Here is a 22,841-nt window from a genome sequence, read left to right as displayed (position 1 = left end):
TCAACTCTCAAAATCCGTAGTAATCAAGAAGACTTGTTGAGCTGACGTCAGTTCCGCACTCCGTGTCACACCCTAACTACTCCGTCCTGCTCTTTAGTTTCCATTATTCATTTTCTAAATTCTCGTTTTAAGCCTCTTGCCTCCCGATACATCTTCTCCTCACACATTCTCTGAATTGAGAGAAACCGGTGGGTCGCCAGCTGCCTGTTTCCAGGACGTTTCAGTGGGCGTATCAACCCCGGTGCACCGGATGCAGCATCTGGTGGGTGGTGGTGGCGGCGGCGGCGTCTAGCTTCATTTTTTTTTCCTCAGGGGTGGTGGCCGCTGTTTTGCTTCACAGCTTCCCGATCAGCCCACGAAAGCATGGGAATGTCGAGAGGGAATTTCTGAGTAAACTTGTGTTAAAGTGCCCGATAAGTTACTGTAAGTTTCCCCGCAAGCTCTTCCACATCCCAGGAGCTCCGCCGTGAAACCAAAAGCCGTTAAGGAGACGTTGTTCGGACGTTTCACCAGCGAGCAATCCCGGACAAAGGAAACGAGACGTGCGAGCTAACGTTAGCTGGCTCCCCGGGCTAACTTAGCATTCCTCTAGCTGCGGCGCAATGCAGGCCATAAAGTGTGTCGTTGTCGGAGACGGGTAAGTTAACTTAATCGACTTGGCTATGACTTTAGGCCTCCTATTCGCTATTTAAACTCAAAATGACCAAGTGTGACATTAGCTTAAACCATTGTCATCAGACTAGCTAACGTTAAAGCCTTTTGCTCCAGATTTTTCCCAGACGGGTAAAGTTAGCCACCAAGCTTTAACTTTGCGTGTTTATGTTACGTGGATAATATAATTTACCCATAATTAGCCATTCATCTCATACAGGTTATCTGATGTAGCTAATCATTCCATCACAAAATAGCTAGTATGCAAATGGTTGGCTAATCTTTCACTGAAGTTATCCTGGTTACATTGTTTTCCTCACACTTGGGTGAGTCAGACCTCAGTGGGCAGTTCACCTATACCTCTAAGCCCCTCTAAATTTACGTTTGACAATAGTTGTTTAGCAACTAAGAAATATGAAGAGTTAAATCTCTGGTTTATATCCATCATTTCATTGGTGTGAGCTGCCGTGTGATGCACTGCTATGTTACACATGTTGCGCATTTTCAGCTTCTTGTAAGTTAAAAGAAACTGTGAAGGCTTTGTCTGCAACAGCTTAAGGTTGATATAGAATTAAAAAAATGAATTAAGACTGTCTGTCTGGTGTGTAACAATATGTGGGAGGTCAAAACACTCATAACTTATATGTCAGGGTGTGGTGGATACCGCAGCAGCAGAGTCATTGATGGGCCCAGTTAGTGTATTATTTTCGATTTTGACGAAGGGGAACCCTTGAGTAGATTGGATTCATACTAAATGTTACAACACTTAAGTTTCATATTTGATAAATATCCCTTCTCTAGTGATATTATATGCATATCTTGCAAATACCAAAATTCAGTCTACACCATGTAAGTCTGTTCTCCTAAAGGAAAGACCAGGGTTCATGTAACAGTGTCTATTTTTGATTTTCAGGCTTGATTAGAGTTGAAACAATTGCTTGATTAATTGATTAGCAGGTTGTCAGAAAATATGGAAATTCTTAGATTTGATCAATAGTAAAAGCCAGTTTACAAGTAAAACTGTCAAAAGTTCACTGTCTGCAGATTTGCAAATGTTAGTATTTGCTGGTTTCCTAGTGTTTTGGACTTGGATCTTCAGGTTTTGGATCATAGATTGGACAAAACAAGAAGTCTGACTATGTCAGCTCAGGCTGTCGCACAAAAGAGGAAACTATATTAATACATATCTTGAATGGCTTTTTGCACCCCTGTCCATTTGAGGTGGAATCATAAACACTTAACTAGTCATTTTCCCTCTCCTTCTCTCCTCCAGAGCTGTGGGTAAGACCTGCCTGCTCATCAGCTACACCACCAATGCCTTTCCTGGAGAATACATCCCCACAGTGTGAGTATCTGAGACTGCAGCCCAGTATGACTGACTTATTTATTTATGTCAGACTAGGAGTCGATCAACACTAACAGCCCACCATTTGTCTCCACCCTTGTTTCCTGTACAGTTGCAGCATAATAAAGGTGGCATCTTACTTTTCAGTTGCTTTTTTGAGATAAAACCATGTTTGCCTGCAGAAGAGGTTATAATTGCTGCTGTGGGCTGCACCTAAGATTCAAGGAAATGAATGTTGTAGGAAGATAAAAGGAAAACCTACCCTGTATCTGATTCTAGACCAGTTTTGGAAACTCTGTGGACCTGTATCTGTCTGATACGTCAGCATGGACTGGCTCGGCAGGCAGTTAACAAACATGATTTTGTGTTTGGCAGTCAGATTTAATAGGTGATGATTCATTTTATTCTCACATCATCACTTCTATCAGGTTTGACAACTACTCTGCCAATGTTATGGTGGACGGGAAGCCGGTGAACCTGGGCCTTTGGGATACAGCAGGACAAGAAGATTATGACAGACTCCGCCCACTTTCCTACCCACAGACGGTACAATTAAAAGAAAAAGTTTAACAATGCTGTATTATATTTCACTTATCATCATTCTTTACATGTGGTATTTGCCTTGAAGTACATTTTAATGCTGGTCGTGCTCTTATATAATCCATTTGGAAAGTCTGTGTGCTTAGAATGAATAAGGACGTTAGAGGGAAAGAAAACACCACACCTTTGTCCGACATGAACACAGGACATTTTTTTTACTGCTTTTCTCTGCAGGAAATGATTGTTATGGGGTCTGATTGCATTGTTTTCTTTTACTTTCAGGATGTGTTTCTCATCTGCTTTTCACTTGTGAGTCCTGCCTCGTTTGAAAACGTCCGTGCCAAGGTGAGTTGATGCAGTGCCTGTATGGGATAGAGTGGAGGTTGTAAAGGTCACTACATGGACCAGTTTTACTACATGGCATGATAAGAGAGATCAGAGGTAATTTTAGCCTATAGCCCTCCTCAAGGGATGAATCAGATTTGTAAAGATGTATTTTCACCCTGATTTCTGCTGAAAAATGAATGATTTTTTTTGCAATTGAATCATCTGAGTGTTTTTGTTCATGTCTAAGCAGAAATCTGCAATGTTACTTAATTAATGTCTTTATTGTGCTTATGTGTCTGTTGGTGTGTGATGAAACACCTAAAAAAACACATTTACATTTGTCTACTGCATTATTGATCAGATTTTGTGGGTGGCACTGGTCTGGTTGGTTGATGCCAGTGCCATCTAATAGAACCATTCCAGTTAAAAACATTAATTTAGCATTACTATAGCTTGGACATCTGCTATCACAGAGGTGATTGTTTTTTAGCACAAGGGATTGAAATGAAATACTGCAGTCAGCAAATGTTACCCATTTGTCCACACTAGGTTTAAAACAGGGCTTTTAACTTCAGAAAGAAAGTTGACCACACTAGATGACACTCCCAGCTGTACTTTAGTTGCATTGTTTTTATTCCCGACAGTGACTGGTTCAGAATAGCCAGCATTAACCTTCTTAGGTTGAGTCAGACAGACTTGGGGCCTGCATGAAAAAGCATAGCCCTCTCATTCATTTGAATGGGCCCAGTTCTTTAACACAGCAGGTTTGTCAACATAGGGGGCTCTGGCAAATCATGACCTGTCCAGCAAAAAGGTTGAACCAGGTGCGACTCTTGCTGAAATGCAGTGTGTTGTCATCTTGCAAAGCCCTGCTGTGCGCAATCAAACACATGCAAGTGCACATTTTTGGTGGATTACTTTGTAACGGGAAAACTGTATTTCGGCTGTTTACCTTGTAATCGCCGCAACGAAAGATAAAGTAGTTTCCGCCCTGACTTTCCAGAGTTGTAAAATCCTGTCTGTGAGTATTAGTAACTGTTGTGCAGCGTTTTGGCGTCTAGTTAATCTTTAAACACATGAATCTGTTACTGGCCCTCCAGGATTTCATTGTCTTACCGGTAACTTAAGCAACACTGAAGCAGCTGATTGTGCTGTTTTTATGTAGGGATGTTTCCGGACTGAGTTATCCATCACTGCAGCTCAGCATGACATGAAACAACGTTGTGTATATGAAACCTTTTATAGAGTCAATGAGATGATGACTGTGCATGAAGAGTTGCCAGCTGAGCAGTATCTGCACACTGCCCATTAGCTCCCAATAAATTATAAATAAACATTTTGGTAAGATTCAGCTGACCAGTTTCAGTTCCCAGTGAGCTGATCTGTAGTTTTTGTCTCTAGCTATGGCAGCAGAAAGAACTGCACTCTGAATTGTTTTGTTATTATGAGATAATAGTGAAAAAGGGCAGAAATCTTTCTATTTTCCACTCTAGACTAGAATATGTAGTAAACACTGACAAGGCATATATAATAGTCCATACACTTATTTCTAACAATTTACTTTGAGAGTTTTTTTTCATCCCTTTATAATGCAGTTATTAAATGTCTCTAGTAGAATCAGCAGTATCTCTTGCTTATAGCTGGGATTTTTTTTTAAAATACAGCGTTAACAGAGCCAGCTGGTAGCCAGCTCCTTTGACACCAGTTATCCAGCATCACCAACGTTAAGCTTTGTGAAGCCAGGTAACTCAAAGAGAGCCAGGCTAAAGCTAAACTTACTTTGTGTTACTGGGACCATGTGACTCAATGACATTTTCACAATAACAAGCTGAAACAATTTCAAACCTTGACTGTGCACAATGTTCTGGTGTGCAGCCTTAAAGCAGCTATAATCACTACTTTTATAAAAACAGCAGTCAAGAGTACCCAAAGGAAATTAAAATGCGACTGCTGTTTTTGGTTTTCTGGGCCACAACTTTAATGTTTGCCACTCTCATAGCATTGTCTATGACTGCAGCAGGTAGTTCTTTTGAGAAAAGAGCCTGAAAAGCCTCTAATTAACCCACCGTATATGACCTGCTCAGCACCAATCACCAGACATACCGTTAACAACTAGCTGTTGAACATAGGGGAGCATCTCACAGCTAAAGAGACAGATATCTTCCACAGGAGTTGGTAAAAAAAAAAATGGAGGTAAAAGAGAGTGAATGTTGGATTTACTTTTGCCAGCTGGCCAGAAAAACAACTCCAAATGAATGATGATGTTGCTTTATATCTGCTGGATGTGCAACTGTTTAACCGTTTTACCAGATCAACTTAAAAGCTGGTAATACTGTGTGTCAGTGAGTTTTGTTTTCAGCTTGTTGTGCTGCGGCCAAGTGGCCAAAAAATCAGCTAATGGTTTAAATGTACTCTTTGCTCCTTACCAACTCTATGCTTGTGTTCCATTCACTTGCTTGGTATTAGTGTGTGTGTGTAGCTAAGTTTAATACAATGGTCTTGTGTTCAAAATAATACAAAGGTTTGAAAAGTTACACTAACTTCTCAGTGTTGTGTTCTCTGCACAGTGGTACCCTGAGGTGAGACACCATTGTCCCAACACTCCCATCATCTTGGTGGGCACCAAGTTGGATCTGAGAGATGACAAGGACACTATGGAGAAGCTGAAGGAGAAGAAACTCTCTCCGATTACCTATCCCCAAGGATTGGCAATGGCCAAAGAGATTGGTAACAACACATATTAACTTAAATCAATTTTCTCTGGTGCTTTTTGCTCAAAGTTTTTAAGAAAACAAATATAAAAAACATTAAACCAGAGACTTTCTCTGTACTTTTCCCTCAGGTTCCGTCAAGTACCTTGAGTGCTCAGCTCTGACTCAACGTGGCCTTAAAACTGTGTTTGACGAGGCCATCCGGGCCGTCCTCTGCCCTCCACCTGTCAAGAAGAAGGGGAAGAAGTGCACTCTCCTCTAAGACTTCCTCCACTTGAACCGGTTACAGGGGAACATGAGTGGTGAGGGTGGCTAAAAGACACAGGAGAAAAACACCAGTATACACACAAAAACAATGTACTTCAGTTTCTTTCCTTCCATAAGTGTAGCTACAGCAGTTATACCAACCATTTCCATGAAAAATTTGACATAGGGTCAGATTTAGGAGAAAGGGTTGGATGATTATAGACCCTAGTTCTTTCCTAACAACATATACTGTATAGACGAGACTATGAAATTATGAAATTCTTGAGGCCTTCTGAAATGGATTGGATGTTTTGTAAAAATGGACCGTGGAATGTTTTCAATTTGTTCTTCCACTGGTTGTCCACCTTTTTTGTTTACAGTCTTGGTTGTTCGTTTTGAGTGGAAGAAATATTGCCAAATACATTCTGCACACATACTGTATTTTAGCCGAAAACAAAACCTTTGTTCTATTGTCTCAAACCTTTAAACCTTCCAAATACAGCTGACAATTTGCTGTTGTGTGCTGCTGTTTGTTCAGCTCCATGACCGATGGCATATTATTAATTTCAGTTTCACCTTGCAAAGGGCAGTCGCGTGTCATTGCGCTGTCAACAAAGAACTTAAAGTAACCATCTGTGAAGTTCTTTTGCCTCAAATTACTGTTAGTGTACCATAATCTCTTCACCTCAGATAGTTTTCAGCCCTAGCACGATTCACGTTAATTCATTTTCATGGATCGAATGATGCCTGCGACGTACTGAAAAATTCAGACTGGGAAAAGGTCTGCTGACACCAACAGTGCTATTATTAATCCCTGAAAAATCAAAATGATCCAGTATTTTATGTGTTTGGCTCCAATTGTACCTGTCAAGTTTATGGTATTTTTCTTTCCTCTTTGCAATGTTTCCCTAGAAATGTCTCAACTGTATAGCTGCCCAAGAGTGCAAAGCTGAAAACTTAATTAGATATTGGATTAGAACTGTTTAGGTGTTTTGGTGGCGGGGATCAAGAGCACCTTTAATGCTCTGTGGGCATTTATCAGAAACCTTTTGTGCAGCACATTTGATTTTTAATAGCATCACTACTGGCTAAGCAATGTCACTAAGAAGAGCATTTATGCCTGCTAATAACAGTAACAAAGCTACTGTCGGTTATGGTGTAGTATACAGTGTACTCATTTTTGTTATAATCATGTGATTGACTATTTTGTATCTTTCTTCACAGAAGTTACACTTCACTCACTGTATTGTTAAACTAACACTATGAATATCCTTTGTTTATTACCTCTACAGTTAACGCTACCTTAATCTCCCTACAAGCCTAGCTTTTTGTAATTAATGCTGATAGCATGTATGTGCAACATATACTGAAAACTTAAGATTAGAATTGCTACAGTTATATTTTTTGCCTATTTACAAAATGTATTTGAACTACTAGATCAGGGGTTAAGTACATGTTGCTCATCTGTATTGTATTCCGACATCAAGCTGTGCTTTAATTCAAGCCAATGTTGTGACTCTTTAGTTTTATGGATAAAAGCTATTGTCACTTTTTGAAAAAGCCAATAAATTCCAGGAAAACCGACTCTATTCTGTCTCTTCGCTGGGCAACGCAACCTTGGTTTTCCCTGGATGCAAAACTGCAACACAAAAGTAAAATACACTGAATTACAGCTAATGCTTCACTCAGACCATACTGGAAAATGTAGATGCTAAAAGTGAGTGTGGTGATTTCAGAGTAGACAGCCCTATAATTGCGAAGGTCAATGACTGGCTGACTGACTGATAAGAGTTGAGTCATTATAATTCCTCCATTGGTCAGCTGAGTGCCACATTACTGAGTCAGGAGTTTCCCTATTGGCTATTTCTCTTTCAAAACGACTTGGTGCAGTTTCTGTTAGCGGGTTGTATACAGCCTGCAGTGTTGTCAACTTAGCGCATTTGTCACTAGACTTAGAGACTTCAGACGATAGAGGTCCATTTTAAGGCTAATAATAGCCACAGTATCTAACGAGGTCTATAGACCCATATAAACTTACAGGTACACACCTTATGGACTCCAATCCAACTGCTCGGCTATAAATTCTAACTTTACTATGTTTATAATCTTCTGTTTTGATTGACACTGTCAAAGGGGTATTTATTTAAATATGTTAATTACTGATGTAGTTTGCAGTGTTGCTGAACTGTACAACAATATATTTAGGCTTTTGTAATGTTTGCATACTTTCATATAATGCAGTACAGCAGTAGTTAGTGGTACAGCTACCACTCACTACCACTTCAGTAGTAAACACAGTGAGATGAGATATATATATATATAAATATACACATATACATTCAGGATAAACAAATACCATCTGTTATCTGAAATAAAAGTTTAGCTATTTTATTAAAGTTGGACAGGTTTGAGGCTGTGCTACTGTTTGTCAGTCACACCTGGCAGCACCGGTTACAGACAGCAATGGTAAGTGGTTTCATGGTGTGCACATATATCATAACACTCAGGAGGGAAAGAAACATTTCAAATCATTTTTATTATAAGATAAATCAAAATCTGACAAGGTCCTGTCAACGTAATTGACAATTCATAAACCCACAAGGTTTTTTCATTTCTTTTGGCACAGAATCTAAATCTGAAATCTTGATTAATTCACAGTCCTCATACAAATACTATTTTCATCTTACGCATTTTCCAGATCCTCATTGGTTTCATTCAAACTGATGTCAGTCTTGTCGCAGTGCTTCAGGAATCAACAAATCGTAACAATGTCCCTGAAGTTGTAGGTATGCTAGAAAAAAAAACAAAGTTTATTCAGTAAATTAAGGTGTAATAGTGTAGTATTCCCCAAGAACCAAGCACAGGTGATATGTCAAATTGGTCTATTCACTGGTAAATGCAAGTTAAAAATTGCTGATTTAAGAAGTTTTAACTGTAGCTGTGTTTTACTTGTAAATCATTTTCTGTGTAAGGGGATTGATCTGGCATGCTTTTGAAGGTTTCAACAATAACCACAAGAATGCATTTTAAAACTGAGAGCCAGCACCTAGCCTGTGGGTTGTCCAAGCATGTAACAGAAAAACCCTTCAATTATTGAACCGAGAGGATCATAAATCAGAGCAGCTGCATGAAGTACCTGTGCTTTTCATGTGACAGATGGGTTAACTCTGACCTACTGGAAAACCTCAAATTGAAACTCAGCACTTTTCAGAATCACAAGCATCCAAGGGCAATATACAAACAAATATTACCTCTCTACCAGGTCTGCACCAACAATGTCATGGATGTGGTATTTCATGGGAAATTTCACTTGTGAGTTTGTCCGCCGCTCCTCAAGCTCTGCCTTTAAGACTTCACTATATTTGGACTTCTTCACCATGCTGAGCACAGCTTTACGACCTAGCAGGGAAAGCGGTAAGATGGTCAGAAACAAACAGTCCTCCAATTAGAAAGGCACTGTCGAAAATCTGGTAAAAATTAGAACGAAACATGTGACATCGTTACAGTATAGTTTTGTTGACACTTTCTCAGACACCCACCCTTTATAAAGTACTTGGTGAATTTGCCAGAGTTGGGAATGGAAAGCCACCAGCTTCCTGCGTCCCTCACAGTCAGGACCCCTGACTTCACTAGTTGCCTGGGTGGTGAGAAAATAAAGCATGTGCTGATCTTTGAAAATGGCTAAGACAAGTCTGACGTTTCAGATGTAAGTATTCTCACACTCTTAACAGTAAAACCAAAAAAGGCTCTTGGCACATGAGACACATAAAATAACTTTAACTTCCTTTAAAACCCTGATATCAACTTTAAACTGAGTGCAAAGTTGTGGATACATTGTCTTGTGCAGAACTTTAAACCCATTTCCCAAATGTTCAGCTTAACAGACTTGTTATTGTTATTGTCACCACTAGAATTTTAAATCGATTTCAAATGTTTGAATAAATCTCAGCATTGTAACATGCTTCACAAAAATCTTGTTTAAAAGGTGTGTGTTAAATTTCTCAAATGATGAGTAATTGTTAAATAAACACTTTTGCAACAATATTTGACAAATAAAGAAAAAGAAACAGAGGATCTTTCATACGTTATTTCCGAGTCTGTAAAGAGGAACTCCCTGAGCATTTTGTCTTTGCTGAAGCTCAGATCTGTGCAAGAGGAAGTCAACACTCTCTCCAGGAACTTCTCCACTGTGGCTCGTGTCACTTTGCCCTCCTCTCCTGCCAGCACTTTGGCCTTGTAGTCTGAAGCGAAAATCAGCCCGAAAGCTTCTGCATGAAACCCGAGCTGGAACATGAGCAGTTCTGCTTGTTCCCGAAGTTTATTCTGCGAACCACAAGGATGTCAGTGGTGTTGAATTTTCACATATAGACAGACATTTGCCCTTTCTGACACGAAAGCGCACATCTTACCACCTCCTTGTCCACCAAAGTCTTGTCATTATGTATGCTGTAGAGCTGGTGCTTAAGTACGATTTGAGGTAAGGCGTCATTGAAGAGCTTTCTGGGGAACAGCGTCATGAGGTACTCCAGGGTGGATCTGATGTCAGTTGGACCTTTGAGGTGAAGATGTAGGTGGTGAGTGAATTAAGGATGTAATCCTTAAGTGAGATATAAAATTGCAGTCACCTCTTTGGCAGCCACACCTACCGTCTCCATCATTTTCAGCACCAAACTTCTGTGTGCCGTTCCTTCGTTTCTTCACTTTGAAAGTGTCTGAAATCAAAGCCCGTTTCCTGTTCATGCCTGGAGGGGAAGTGATGGCAGAGAAATCAGAGAAATCAGGACCTGCAGGATGAATCAGCTGTTCACTCAAAACAGCTGCTCATTTCACAGCAACACGGCAAACTCAAAGCCAGAGAACCCATGTCATCTCAGATAGGAGGACAAATAGTTATATGACACATAACATCTCCTGCCCTGGCATCTTTTGCTGAATGGAACAGAAACATAACAACATTAAAAAGTAAATAAATAAAACGGTCAACTTCAAGTTAATTTTTTTAACGAATCTGTGAACAACAGGACAATTAAGACTCATGGCTGTAATAAACCCGCTAATTTACATATCTGGTAGAAATTATAGCCCAGATTCTCATACTGACTCGAGAAACACAGTTTGAGAGGATACACAATGTGGCAGGACCCACCGGTTACCTCTCACTCATTGTCTTTCTTGTTAGCCAAGCTAACAGCTAACTGCTAAGTTAACACCTCTTTGCCTGCACACGGAACAAACGAGCAGATACCTGATCAGATACCTCAGTCAAACGAGTTAGCTGATAGCTACTAATATCACTAATATGACTATTGACATCTCTCTGGTCCAATTTCAACTCCACACAAGCGTTAGATCCAACGAGCAGCCCTCAGAGTCCTCTCCTCGAAGCAGGAAGTGTCTCGGCTCCCACCGGGCGGACGGGATGGCCAACTGCATACGGAAGCAGGGTTTATGTTGGTGCTAGCCTACGATGCTAGTTAGCTAGTAAAACAAACACGCTTCATGTAATCTTCCTCTAGCTCACTGTCACTTGTTTTGTGCTCATCGGAAAAGTTGCTGCAAGATATCATGGTCGTTTTTTTTTTTTACAAGAGGTCCTGTTTATTATCGTGACTGACTTGGCATGCAGAGAAACTTGCCGTTAGCTTAGCTGCTTCTGTTGTGTATGTTGAAGAGGGTAAGTTTTCATTTGTTTACCAGTGATTTAGTTCTGAAAACATTTTTTTTTTTTTTTTTTTTTAATTTTTTTGGAAACCTTCATTCACATACAAAATTCATGCATGCATGTTTACACAGTGTGGGCAGCTCATACAATACAAAAATATACATCTTTACGTTATGAACACATGTACATTCACATCCACACAATAGACCGTTGTCTTGTATTGTGTGTGTAGATCACGGGGAGATTGGTTTAACCTTATTCATCCTATGCTGGAAAACAGCAGCAAAAGGGAGCACAATAACATATTCATAATAAACTAGATTAGTATCCTTAAAGAATCCATGAGACTCTACTATTCATATTATGAAGCCAAAAAAATAAATATATAAAACAAAACAACGAAAATAAAATATATAGATGGTGCACAAATAGTGTCTACAAGTATACTGGGCCACACAATAATTAATAAAATGCACTTGAAATGAATTTAGGTGTTGTATAAATAGTGACAAGTGACAAGACAATCAAGAACATCTGAATAATCAGCAGCTTCATCAGTTTGTTTCATTGCTCTTATCCCCATTAGGTTGCAATGGAGAACCACAGATCCCACAATCCCAAATCCCGGTGCCATAGTTACCAGTCAGCACACAGAAGAGAAAGAGATGACGGGGGAAGAGATCAATGTGAGATGAAACGCTCCAGACCAAACTACCACCACCAGTATCAGTCTGGGTCAACTCCCTGGCAAAACCCACTCAGCTCTCGGGGTTTAAGCACCAGAAGAGAGCTTTATGAAAGAGACTTTCCTTTGTACAAACAGCCGGTCGAAGTAGGATGTTTTTCCCTTGACAATGAGCGTAGATTTTTCAATGACAGCAGGCAGATGAGATACTACGTGGAACCTGACAGAAATCCAAATTTTGACCTGAGGGATGGATACAAGGACCGCTTTGTAAAGAGAGATGACAGCGTGTTGGAGAAGCTGGACCACATCCTGCGCTGGATCGTAGCCAACAGATCAAAGCTTGACTCAAGGGTGACCACGGCCTCATCACGGTAAGTGTACAGACAGTCAGATACTAACTTATGATCTATAGTCTCATAACCACGACTGTGTTGTCATGTATTCTCTGATCACCTGCTGCTCTTCCCAGTGTTTTAGATGCCGACTTTGTGACATGGCGGGGTCATCTGACCAAGCTGCTGACCACTCCCTATGAGACACGGGAGGGCTGGTTGCTGGCGGTCACCAAGTTTGGAGGCACGCTTTACGTCAGTGAAGTAGAAACAGAAGCTGCTCGCAGGGACCGAGACAACCGCACTGCGAGGCATGAAGAGATGATGTACTGGGGGTACAAGTTTGAGCAATACACATGTGCAGGTATGTTAGTTTATAGCATAGAGAATAATTATTGTCTCCTTGCTTACACTTCCTTACACCAGCTCGGCTATGACACTTCAACAGGCAAATTATGGGATGCTAATTTATAGCTTTACCGTCTCGCTTTCGGCATGGCTAGTCAAAATTAGAAATGCATTTAAGCAGATGCTTAAATGATAGCTAACATTTCACCTTTATCCATCCCTGTAGATGACACCCACAGTTTACCTGACCCGAGTGGAGTGGTCAACACTAATGAGGCCTTCTGCACTGTGGTGCAGACTCGGCTTGCAGATCACAAACTTCTGTTCTCGGGAGAGGTGGACTGTCGGGATAAAGATCCCAACGCTCCAGCTCCTCCTGCCTGCTACGTCGAGCTGAAGACCTCTGCAGAGATCTGCACCCCAAAACAGCGCAGCAACCTCCACAGGTGGACGATGACACCTGGGATGTTATTTGTTGGAATTTTGAGTTACCTACACTCAACTGTTTTAAACCTAATTTTTCTCATCATTGTGGTGCCTAGGTTCAAACTGCTGAAATGGTGGGCCCAGTCTTTCCTTCCTGGAGTCCCTCGTGTTGTAGCAGGTTTCCGGGATCATGAGGGAGTGGTTGTTTCTGTGGAGACCTTTCACATCTCAAAGATTTCACATCTCATCAAGGTACAGTGCAGTTGTTTGAAAAACTAATCCAAGCATAGAGAAAAGGAAGTGATTCTATTTTTGATCTGTCGCTTTTTGGTCCACACTGAAATATGCTGACAAATATTGCATTGCCATGAAATTTTTTTGTGCCCTGATAATGAATCCTACTCACTTTTGTGGTTTCCTAACCTTTCCTCTGGCACCGCCTTAGCAAATGCTACTATGGTAAAACTCTAAAATATGTATTTGCAATTATCTCAGAGTACCAATGAGCTTAGAGTCTCACAAAACTGTAGCTGTACTTGTAGACTTGTAGTCTAATACAGTATATTGGCTAAACAAATTGACAAAAAAACTTAAGATCACAGGATTGGCACAAAATATTCATACTCCTTCTGTCTTCTCTCTGAACAGAGTGAATACAACTGCTGGAAGCCAACAGTCTGTATGAACTTTTGCTGTGATTTCTTGTCCTTTGTGAAGCGTGTGGCTACTGAAGACAATCCCAGGTAAGTTACAAAGATACAGACAACACTGTTTGACTTCTTCAGTTAATAGTCACTTGTTAATAGCGTATTCATGCGATGTTAGCAATTCCTTAGTTAATGAATTGTTTCCCTTCCAGTGTGGTGTACCTGTTCTCCTGGGAGCCCCACAGAGATGTGACCTTCTCCATCCACAGGGACTCCCACTATTCATTCCTGCCACACTGGTATATCCAGGAGATGACCAGTAGTCAAAACTCAAACCATCAGTCCTGATTTACATCTGGTCAACCAGCACTGTTGATATACTGTATGTGACCTCCAATGGAGGGTTCTTTACCATCATCATGGCATTTGATTTCAGGCTAACTTTACTTGTGTAACTTGCACAGTGTCACCGAACACTACTCCATGATCCTCTGGAGGGACTTTTATCATTTGCTCATTAGAAACTGAGCCATTTAACCAAACCGCCATTTTTTTATGTGGCTTGTGTGTATGTTAAATCAAATAATATTTACAGTATGGTGTCAATATTGTCTCTCCAACTTTATTATTCTCCTGTTATTACAAGTATTTAAACCCCCAAAACAGTGGTATTTTAATTTAAACATAATTAGAAAAGAATATATTTTTAAAAATTGTGCTGTAAATAAATGAAGATGACTTCAAGTATTACATCAGCAGTTACAGAGTATTTTCATGTAAACTGTTAAGACAAAACATTGCAGTGACATGAGGTCCATTTTGAGATAGAAAACAAGATGCCACTGGAAAAACACTGAAAATAATTAAGAAGACGACAGCAATTAATATCCGTGGTGTAGTCTAGGAACAGTTGCTCAAATGTGTCACTGGCTTTGCTGGTTTTTCAAGTAACAGCGACACTTTCACCAGATTTGGACTCCTTCACTATTAAGTAAAGCTCATGTCATTCTGTCTCACCTGACTTTTGTTCAGAGCTTTCTGCTTTTTCACAACTGCTATCCTCAGATTTGGCTGCGTTTCATGAACACCTTTGATGACTCATTTAAGATTTACAGTGTGATTAAAGTGCACCTCTGACAAAAAAAATATAATTTTCTAACTTTAACAACACTATTTGATATTATGAATTAAAAAAGGAAGATTATGCATCATAGTTCATCTCATAGCAGATATACAGTCGATTGAGATATATGCCATATTTCCTGACAGTAGGTGCATGAGTCAGCAGAAAGGTCTGAAACCGGTTCATGTCACAACTGAGCTAACGTAATAAAAGAAAGTGGCACATTTACGAGCTCAAATCTGATGAATGTGCCGTTTCTAGTTTTTGGTAAATTGATAGTATCTTATACAACTGCAACTAGCGAACTACACCACTGGCACTCAGTATACAATGAACAGGCAAAAAGGCTGATCTCCTAAAAAATTAAGTTACAAAGCAGTGTTGAGGACAAAACCTCTTGTAATGATTAAAACTTGCATGTTAACAGTTTGAACGACCAACAACATCAACGACGACAACAATGAATCGACTGCGGTTGCAGAAACGTCCATTCATCAACTTACAGAAAGAGCACTGTGACAAACAAATAGTCTAAATTACTGCAAACTCTGACTACCAACAGGACACTGATAAATAATGGAAGACACAAAGTGTTCGCACTGACCCAAAAATATCATGAAGACTGTGGCTGGATAACTCAGTGCATCATGGTTTGTGTAAATCACAGCACTTGCATCAGTTCATAGTACAGTTTCTTTGTGATATAATATAGAGGCACTTACTGCAGTCTTTTCACACATGTAACCTTTACATGTTGAGTACTCATTCCTGTTCGTAATAAATTCATCTTAATATATTATAATTTTTTAAAAATCAATACCTTTCTAAGCCAAAAAAAGTAGGTGAAGATTTTACAAACGAATCTAGAAATATGAGCGAGAGCGCTGCCCTTTCACCATCTCTGTTATTACTGCTCATTTACTTGTGATAATGACATCTTGTGCATCTCCTTGTTGGAAGATCAATCTCAGAGATAAACACAAGACGGAGTGCGTGAGGAATGGTCCAGTGGCTTAAAACAAGGTAACACATGAGTAGGTACCTTACTGGTCTCATCATTTGCAGCAAACCCCTGATGTTACAGAAAAAGTTTGACATTCTGTGAAATATGCTTATTCATTTTCTTTCCGGGACTGAATGAATCTGCCCTAGCTCTGTCCAAGGGTGAAAGAAAAGCCACCATGAACACCTGTAAAGCTCATCAATCCAGACACTGGTTTAGAAACAACAATTCACTGCTTTATGGGGTTATGTTTTGTAACTGACTATTTCTCGGTCCCAACCCGTAAATTCCTAGAGTCTCTGCTGGTTTCCATGGCAACTGATCCCTGCCAAGATACACTTGCCAGGCAATCAGCTGAGTTTTTACACTTTCCCCGTGTTCCCATCCTTTGTGCTAAGCTAAGTTAGCCAGCTACTGATGGTATCCATGCCTAAATTAACCTCCTAGAGCGCCCCAGGGCAAAAAAACGTAGGCCCTTCTGACTCCCACTCCCACTGCAGTCTCACCATTTCCTCCAGGAATTTCTTCTCGCTTAAATGATTAGTTGATTAATCAATTAGACATTCAGAACATTAATTGGATTTTTTGATCATTTTTTTGAGCAAAAATATTAAAAATGTACTACCAGCTACTCGCATGTAAATGTTTGTTAGCATCATAGTTTTCCATCATAGTAAACTCAACATATTTGTGTTTGAATATGTGAACTTCAGGGAATGATAATGTGCATTTTCCCACTATTTTCCAACATTTTACGCACTGAGCAATCAATCAGTTATTGAAGAGAATAACTGTAAGATGTATTGATAATGAAAACAATTGTTGGTTGCAGCTTTACAGTACTTTGAGTGTGATGGAAAAATACAACCTTGCCCAAGGTTTTCTGTGTGTTATGGCCTGACACACAAAAGTATAGAAGCAATTTGATAAAACAACAAACGACCATAATATAAACTAAAATAATAAGGGTCTTAAAACTAGATTTTGACACAGTGACCCTACAACATGACAGACTGAGGACCCATCAGAGTTGCTTTGGTGGAGCAAATTTCTAACAATATGCAGTAAACCTGGGGCTTCTAGGGCCTTTTGGTGTCCACGGCCTCACAGTAGTTGTCAGCTTTGTCTGGCTGGTAATCCAGACCTGGTGGTGGCTTTATATTTAGTGGTGAGAGAGTAGTGTCAATCTTTTCTTCTAACTCTCAGCAAGCAAATAAGCAATTTCCCCAAATGTCAAACATTTCCTTTACAAAATTGCCATGTTTTTCCCTAACTAGTTTTAAAATGTCAGCTGACATTTTTTTTTTTTTTTTTTTTTTTAATTTCATGGTGAAATATAATTTAAATTGTAGGCGAGTGAACCTGAAAAGTGATGAAGTGACATTGGTCTTTTTTGTGCAAATGAAAGGATGTTCAGATTCATTTTGCCTCCAAAAGGTCCATTATGTTAAGACTGGCACCACTCCAGCTGTGCATTCATCCACATCAGGCCAAACTGGGATAAATGCATTTTCATAACTTTTTAGTGGCACATATTAATTATTTAGGTGCCACTCATTTTTTCACCTTGTCAAGAGAGATTCACTGTTCACTGATAGACATGGTCAGTTTGCATGAGTTAAAGGTTAAAAAAAGAGAAGGTATCATTAAGTATTACACCAACCACTCCATGTTTTGGGCGCCTGTGAGAATCCGCGCCCCTAAAGGCGTCAATCCCATCTCTTATTACATTTTATGTGACTGACTGGCATTAATAAAACCTACCCACAACAAATGTATTAATGCTCTAATGTATTGAAGTAGTTGTGTGTTCACTGCTTCAGTTTCTTGTTCAGACCCATCACTCGGAAGGTAGCTGCAGTGATCTTTTCGTACACAACAAACATGAGGGCAGCTGTCAGTACTGTCTGTAGCAGCTTGGCCTCAAGGCCTTTGTACAAACCAAGAACACCGTTTCTCCTGTAATGAAGAGAGCAAACGTATATTAATGACCAATCTATTATTATATCTTTACTGGTTTCTCACAGTGACATTGAAATGCGTCTACGGTTATATTTGGAGCTGTACTCACTTGATTCTGTCCATGAGCAGGGAGAAAATGTTTGCAAGGCCTCCAATCACACTATCCTTGCCATCACCTTTGTACTGACCGAACTGATGAGAAAACACAGCAGGTTATCATATTTCACTGAGATTTGTCCTGTTAAAGAACTGATATTGTCATGAGATCGTGAAACATTTCTGTTCAACTAACGGCAGGTTCTAAAATACATAGTGTGATTACAGAAAGCTTTATTAGGGTTTCATTTTTATAAACCCATATTCTATATTTGTACGTATAGCCAAAGCATTTCCATTTAACTCTAAGCACTGATAAAAATACTTTATTTCTTCTCTTCCGATAAATGTTTTCTACACATGTTAAAACATACATTATAATGTTAAAATTAATTTGGAAAACTATTCTAAAATTTTGTTATTATCAAGAAATCCCATGAGAAGACCAAAACATAATGATAATGGCCCCAAACACACTGGTTCCTACTGAAGATGTAAATCTTTAAAAACAGGGGTCTGTGGCTCAGAGGAGTAAGACAATCAGGCTTTGGCTGAATCAATACATTGTTGTATGAGACTTGCTTGACAATGAGAAAAATACGGAATATCAGCAGCCATATCCTTTAACAGTGGCTACTGTTTGAGACCTCGTAGAAAAGTAAACAACCAAAACGTGAACTTTGATATGAGATAGTATTTACCCTCAGGATGGCCTGGACAGTCTGAAGAGGATACGTCGCAGTGGTAGCAATGGCCTTTGCAATGGCTCCAATGAGAAAGATCTCTGCTGAGGATATCTGTGGTAGGAGACAAAGAGAATTGTTAAAGTAGACTATCACTATTTGATTGATGCAAGTTGCCCAGAAAATATGATATCGAAACATGAAATGGGTCATCATGGGGCAAAATGATGCATTTTACACAAACCAGCACTTCAAATGGGATCCTCCCTGGTCATAGAAACAGTGTTCCAATTTCAGGCTTGAACTGCACAACATAATGTCAGCAGAATGAACGTTTCAGCAGCCGCTGTTTGTTGGTCTAATTCATTTTTGCCAACGCCAACAAAACAAAATTGGTTTTACACTAAAAAATGGAAAATAAATTTAAAAGGTCACTATTATGTAGATAGACACATGATTATCTGTCTTCTGCAATTAATAATTGTCAATGAAGCCAGAGGATATGGGAATATAAACATGACTAGGAGCCATAATTCAGTTAAATATTGTCTCAGACACTCTGAAAAGAAATGAAAACTAAAAAACATGACTTTCATCCCTGCTGGGATATTAAGCATTTGTATCTCTTCTCAGGGAGGAGTATGTTTGTATTCAACAAGTAAAAATGATCTATTTCAGAATTTGTTGTTAGTTCATACTTCTTAAAAAAAAAAAGAGATAATATATTCGCTGTAGTAACATAGTATTCAACACAATGACAGCTCTCTTTTGTGTCCTCTCACCTTCTTCCCTCCCTTGCCTGCCTTCCTCTTCATGGCCTCATAAAACATGAACTGTACAGCCGGGTTGGCGACAAGGATGAGAGAGGGCAGAGTGCCGTTCCACAGAGTCCCCACTCCCTCATTGGCTATGATATGTGAGAAAGCATCTGAGGGGGGAAGCCCAAACACAGCAGGGTTTTACAACTGCACAGTAACAAAAACAATCATGAGCTGCTGAACTATAATGCAGATACATTGTAAACATCACACACCAAATATGCCCCTGTACCGGGTCTGCCGGAGGTCTTCGTTTCTGAACTTTGCTCCCTGCAGCTTCAGTCGAGTGTTGACCACCCACATGGGAGTGGTCAAGACCACATTCACCACCCCTGCATAAACAACAGATCATTAGCTTTTTTAAAAAAATTTTTTTTAAATTGTTCTTAAAGGTACCTTCCTTGAAGAGTATTTATCAGATCGATTTATCAGTCAAATGAAAAAATAATTGCCAAATTAATCGCCAGTAGAAATTATTGTTAGTTGCAGCCTCAACATAAGCAATGCAATTTCAAAAAAGGTTTAAAAAGCAGCTTTGGGAATGTGATACAAGGAAGGAAATGCATTTAACTTTTCTTAGGCCTTACAGATACACACACCGAGTTTTTGTGAGTAACACTGAATGTGAACATACTTGTTTGTCTCCACAGGACAACTTTAATTCCTTCAGTCAACACCCTTAGTACTTTATGGTTTCCACCAAGTCATTAATGAATATTATTTTTACTCTGTTTGCATTTACCTGCTACAATCCCCATGAGCAGGTCTTTGCCAGGTCTGGACTTGCCCGGACCAGATGCCATCAGCTTCTTCAGTGTGTTGAAGGTGTAGAAGTAGACGAAGTTGGAGCAGCAGAGGCTGGAGATGACTGGAAACCAGCCTCTGTACAGAGACAGACTGGGAGAAGAGGTGGAGAGCCACTCGAATAGTGAGTGTTGGTTTTGTGGCCACATCATCGGCCTGAACATGAGGGAGCTGGAAATTCGGGCTGCAACCAATTATTTTCATTATTGATGAATCTGCTAAATGTCTTATTGACTAATCCCTTGGTCTATAATTATGTCAGAAAACACACATCTCTGGAAGAAGAAAAGCTGGAAACAGAGAATCTTTGCTTAAAAATGACTTTAAATAATTAATCAATTAACAAAATTGTTGCCAATTAATTTGCTGTTGATCATTTAGGTAGTAAACTGACCGTTTCAGATCTAGTTTAGATTTTACACATCATAAATGTCTGCTGCAATTGTGCACTCAATTGTACAAATCAAACCAAGTTGACTGGATAATAAAAACAAAATAAGCACCACCAAGCATGACACACAACTATACTTACAAGCCCTCTTCCTTTGCAATTTCAGCCAAGATGATGGGGGTGGAGTTAGATTTTCGCTTCTCATCCACTGAAAAATAAAAAAAACGTGGTGTAAGTCAGTGAACAAGTTGTTCGAATGTTAAAGGATCACTCCACCAAAATCAGTTTACTGGTCATGAGGAACACCACTCAGCCTCAACTGCTCTATAATGTTTTCTGTGGCACAGGAAGGTTTATGGAGTCTGAAGCACGTGGGTGTTTACAAGGCAGGGAGGGTCCCAAGAAAGTGGGATATATGTCCTTTTGAGAGCGGAATGTCACAATAAAAAGAAGACAACAGAAATATCAAGCAACATCAGGGCTGCAATTAACATTTACTATTTATCATCTATTAATCTGTCTATTATTTCCTCAATTAATGATGAGCCCTTGGTCAATAAAATGTCAAAAAATTATGAAAACTATTTGTCCTGATTTCCCACAGCCTACGGTGACATCTTCAAATTGTGCAACCAACAGTCCAAAACCCAAAGATATTTAGTTTGCTACCATAGAGGACTGAGAAAACCAGAAAATATTCAATTTTGAAAATCTAAACTCAAAGAATTTTGATTTTTTTTTCTTTCTTAAATCTAATCAAAATGAGTAATCGATTATCAAAAACCATTGCCAATTACCCAATTATTAGATATATAAAGACACAGGCCTGTGTAGATAGGTTTGTCCTTGTGTATTTATGTGTAGGACTCATAAAGACTAAACTAAAAGTGAGGACATCTTGGTCTCATCTTTTTGAGAGTGCAATAATAAATGAATGGACTACTCCTTTACATCTTTGGACTGCAGTTACAGCTACTCCCTAATGGAGTAAAGCTTCACGCTGAACTGATTCAGCCTTGTTTAGGGTTGCTGCTATCAGGTAACCTCTGTCCGAGATGATAAGACTTCCAACTCACCCTGCAGTCTGCTTTTGGCCGTGTCCAAGGGAAAGAAGACGGTCATAGCTGTCACACTCCCCTGATAAAAAAAAAAAAGACAAAGCTTTGTAATGTTAGTGTAATGTGAAGGCTCAGTAACTCCCCATTATCACCTTCCTCGACACCACCAACACTGCAAACACCAAGCTACCCAAGGAGCGGCCACAGCCACGCAGATCCTCACGAAGTTGTGACATCTTCTCTTATTGCATTTCATCCCCACTCACCATTGCACCTGCCACAGCGTGAACAAGCGTCTCGTAAGACAGAAGGCCGACAGCCGGGCCGCCGTTGTCCGACATCTCTGCAGCCTCTCCCGGGCGGAGCACACGCACTAAACGCCGGGAAGTAACCGCGGAGCGAGCCGGGGGGAGACAGCGGTCGTTCCGGTTTTTCTAGCTGCGGAAATCGTTGAGGGAGCGAAGTAAACGCTCACGGCTATAACCCCATGGTGTTTACAAGCCAGAAGGTGGCCAGAAAGAGAAAGCAGTGCAGAGGGAAAACTATCCGGCTATGTTTCCTCCCAGTCTCCATTCATTGGTGGATGAGAGCGGATGAACTCTTCTTCTGCTGTCGATTCTTCGGCTTGTTCTTCTTCTTCGTCTGTTGGTGTTTAACCAGCCACAAAGACGCATTACAACCGCCTACCGGAGGGGAGGGGAGCAGTATTAAACAAAAGAGTGAAAATAATAGAAATCATCTATTATTATTATTAATTATTATTAATCACCTTTTTTTTTTTTTTTTAGAAGAATTAGTCTAATAAATTTGATTCAACTGAGATTAATTGATTGATTGAGATGAATTCTAAAAATAAAAAATAAAAAAATAAAAAATAAAGTCAGAATTCTAGAAAAAAAAAAAGAATTAGCTTGAGCAGTAATGTTTTTTTTTTTGAAGAAATGCTTTAGCTGACAGCAGTGAACTGGACTTTGCTTTTG

General features: G+C 39.7%; 4 protein-coding genes across 5 annotated transcripts; 2 read left to right on the top strand and 2 right to left on the bottom strand.

Moving 5' to 3' along the window:
- The first annotated feature begins 63 nt into the window (after positions 1-63).
- Positions 64-7,404, top strand: LOC139617760 (ras-related C3 botulinum toxin substrate 1-like). Its single transcript, XM_071473721.1, has 6 exons — positions 64-637; positions 1,925-1,996; positions 2,425-2,542; positions 2,819-2,881; positions 5,431-5,590; positions 5,706-7,404. Exons 1-6 carry the CDS (start codon positions 603-605, stop codon positions 5,834-5,836), a joined length of 579 nt encoding a protein of 192 aa, XP_071329822.1. The 5' UTR covers positions 64-602; the 3' UTR covers positions 5,837-7,404.
- A 933-nt stretch (positions 7,405-8,337) lies between these two features.
- stk19 (serine/threonine kinase 19) lies at positions 8,338-11,216 on the bottom strand. 2 transcript variants are annotated; one of them, XM_071473720.1, is made up of 7 exons: positions 11,078-11,216; positions 10,467-10,562; positions 10,230-10,372; positions 9,905-10,143; positions 9,360-9,457; positions 9,072-9,219; positions 8,338-8,611 (listed from the first exon to the last, which is right to left on the bottom strand). In XM_071473720.1, exons 2-7 carry the CDS (start codon positions 10,558-10,560, stop codon positions 8,566-8,568), a joined length of 768 nt encoding a protein of 255 aa, XP_071329821.1. In that variant the 5' UTR covers positions 10,561-10,562; positions 11,078-11,216; the 3' UTR covers positions 8,338-8,565. The 2 variants fall into 2 exon arrangements, with proteins under 2 accessions (XP_071329821.1, XP_071329820.1); XM_071473719.1 differs by having other exon boundaries at positions 11,066-11,213.
- A 29-nt stretch (positions 11,217-11,245) lies between these two features.
- On the top strand, positions 11,246-14,670 carry dxo (decapping exoribonuclease). The gene is made up of 7 exons (XM_071473716.1): positions 11,246-11,494; positions 12,069-12,541; positions 12,640-12,866; positions 13,077-13,296; positions 13,393-13,528; positions 13,925-14,019; positions 14,136-14,670. Exons 1-7 carry the CDS (start codon positions 11,483-11,485, stop codon positions 14,269-14,271), a joined length of 1,299 nt encoding a protein of 432 aa, XP_071329817.1. The 5' UTR covers positions 11,246-11,482; the 3' UTR covers positions 14,272-14,670.
- A 2,676-nt stretch (positions 14,671-17,346) lies between these two features.
- On the bottom strand, positions 17,347-22,403 carry slc25a17l (solute carrier family 25 member 17-like). Its single transcript, XM_071473718.1, has 9 exons — positions 22,128-22,403; positions 21,880-21,940; positions 20,945-21,011; positions 20,351-20,505; positions 19,824-19,940; positions 19,573-19,718; positions 18,809-18,904; positions 18,121-18,203; positions 17,347-18,008 (listed from the first exon to the last, which is right to left on the bottom strand). The coding sequence occupies exons 1-9, from the start codon at positions 22,200-22,202 to the stop codon at positions 17,861-17,863; spliced, it is 948 nt and encodes a 315-aa protein (XP_071329819.1). The 5' UTR covers positions 22,203-22,403; the 3' UTR covers positions 17,347-17,860.
- Between the last annotated feature and the right edge of the window lie 438 nt (positions 22,404-22,841).

This window comes from Trachinotus anak, unplaced genomic scaffold (assembly GCF_046630095.1).
Source record: "Trachinotus anak isolate AG129_WGS33_773 ecotype Australia unplaced genomic scaffold, CSIRO_AGI_Tana_v1 ptg000003l, whole genome shotgun sequence".
In the NCBI taxonomy this organism is placed as follows: Eukaryota; Metazoa; Chordata; class Actinopteri; order Carangiformes; family Carangidae; genus Trachinotus; species Trachinotus anak.
This window is presented reverse-complemented; position numbering and strand designations above follow the sequence as displayed.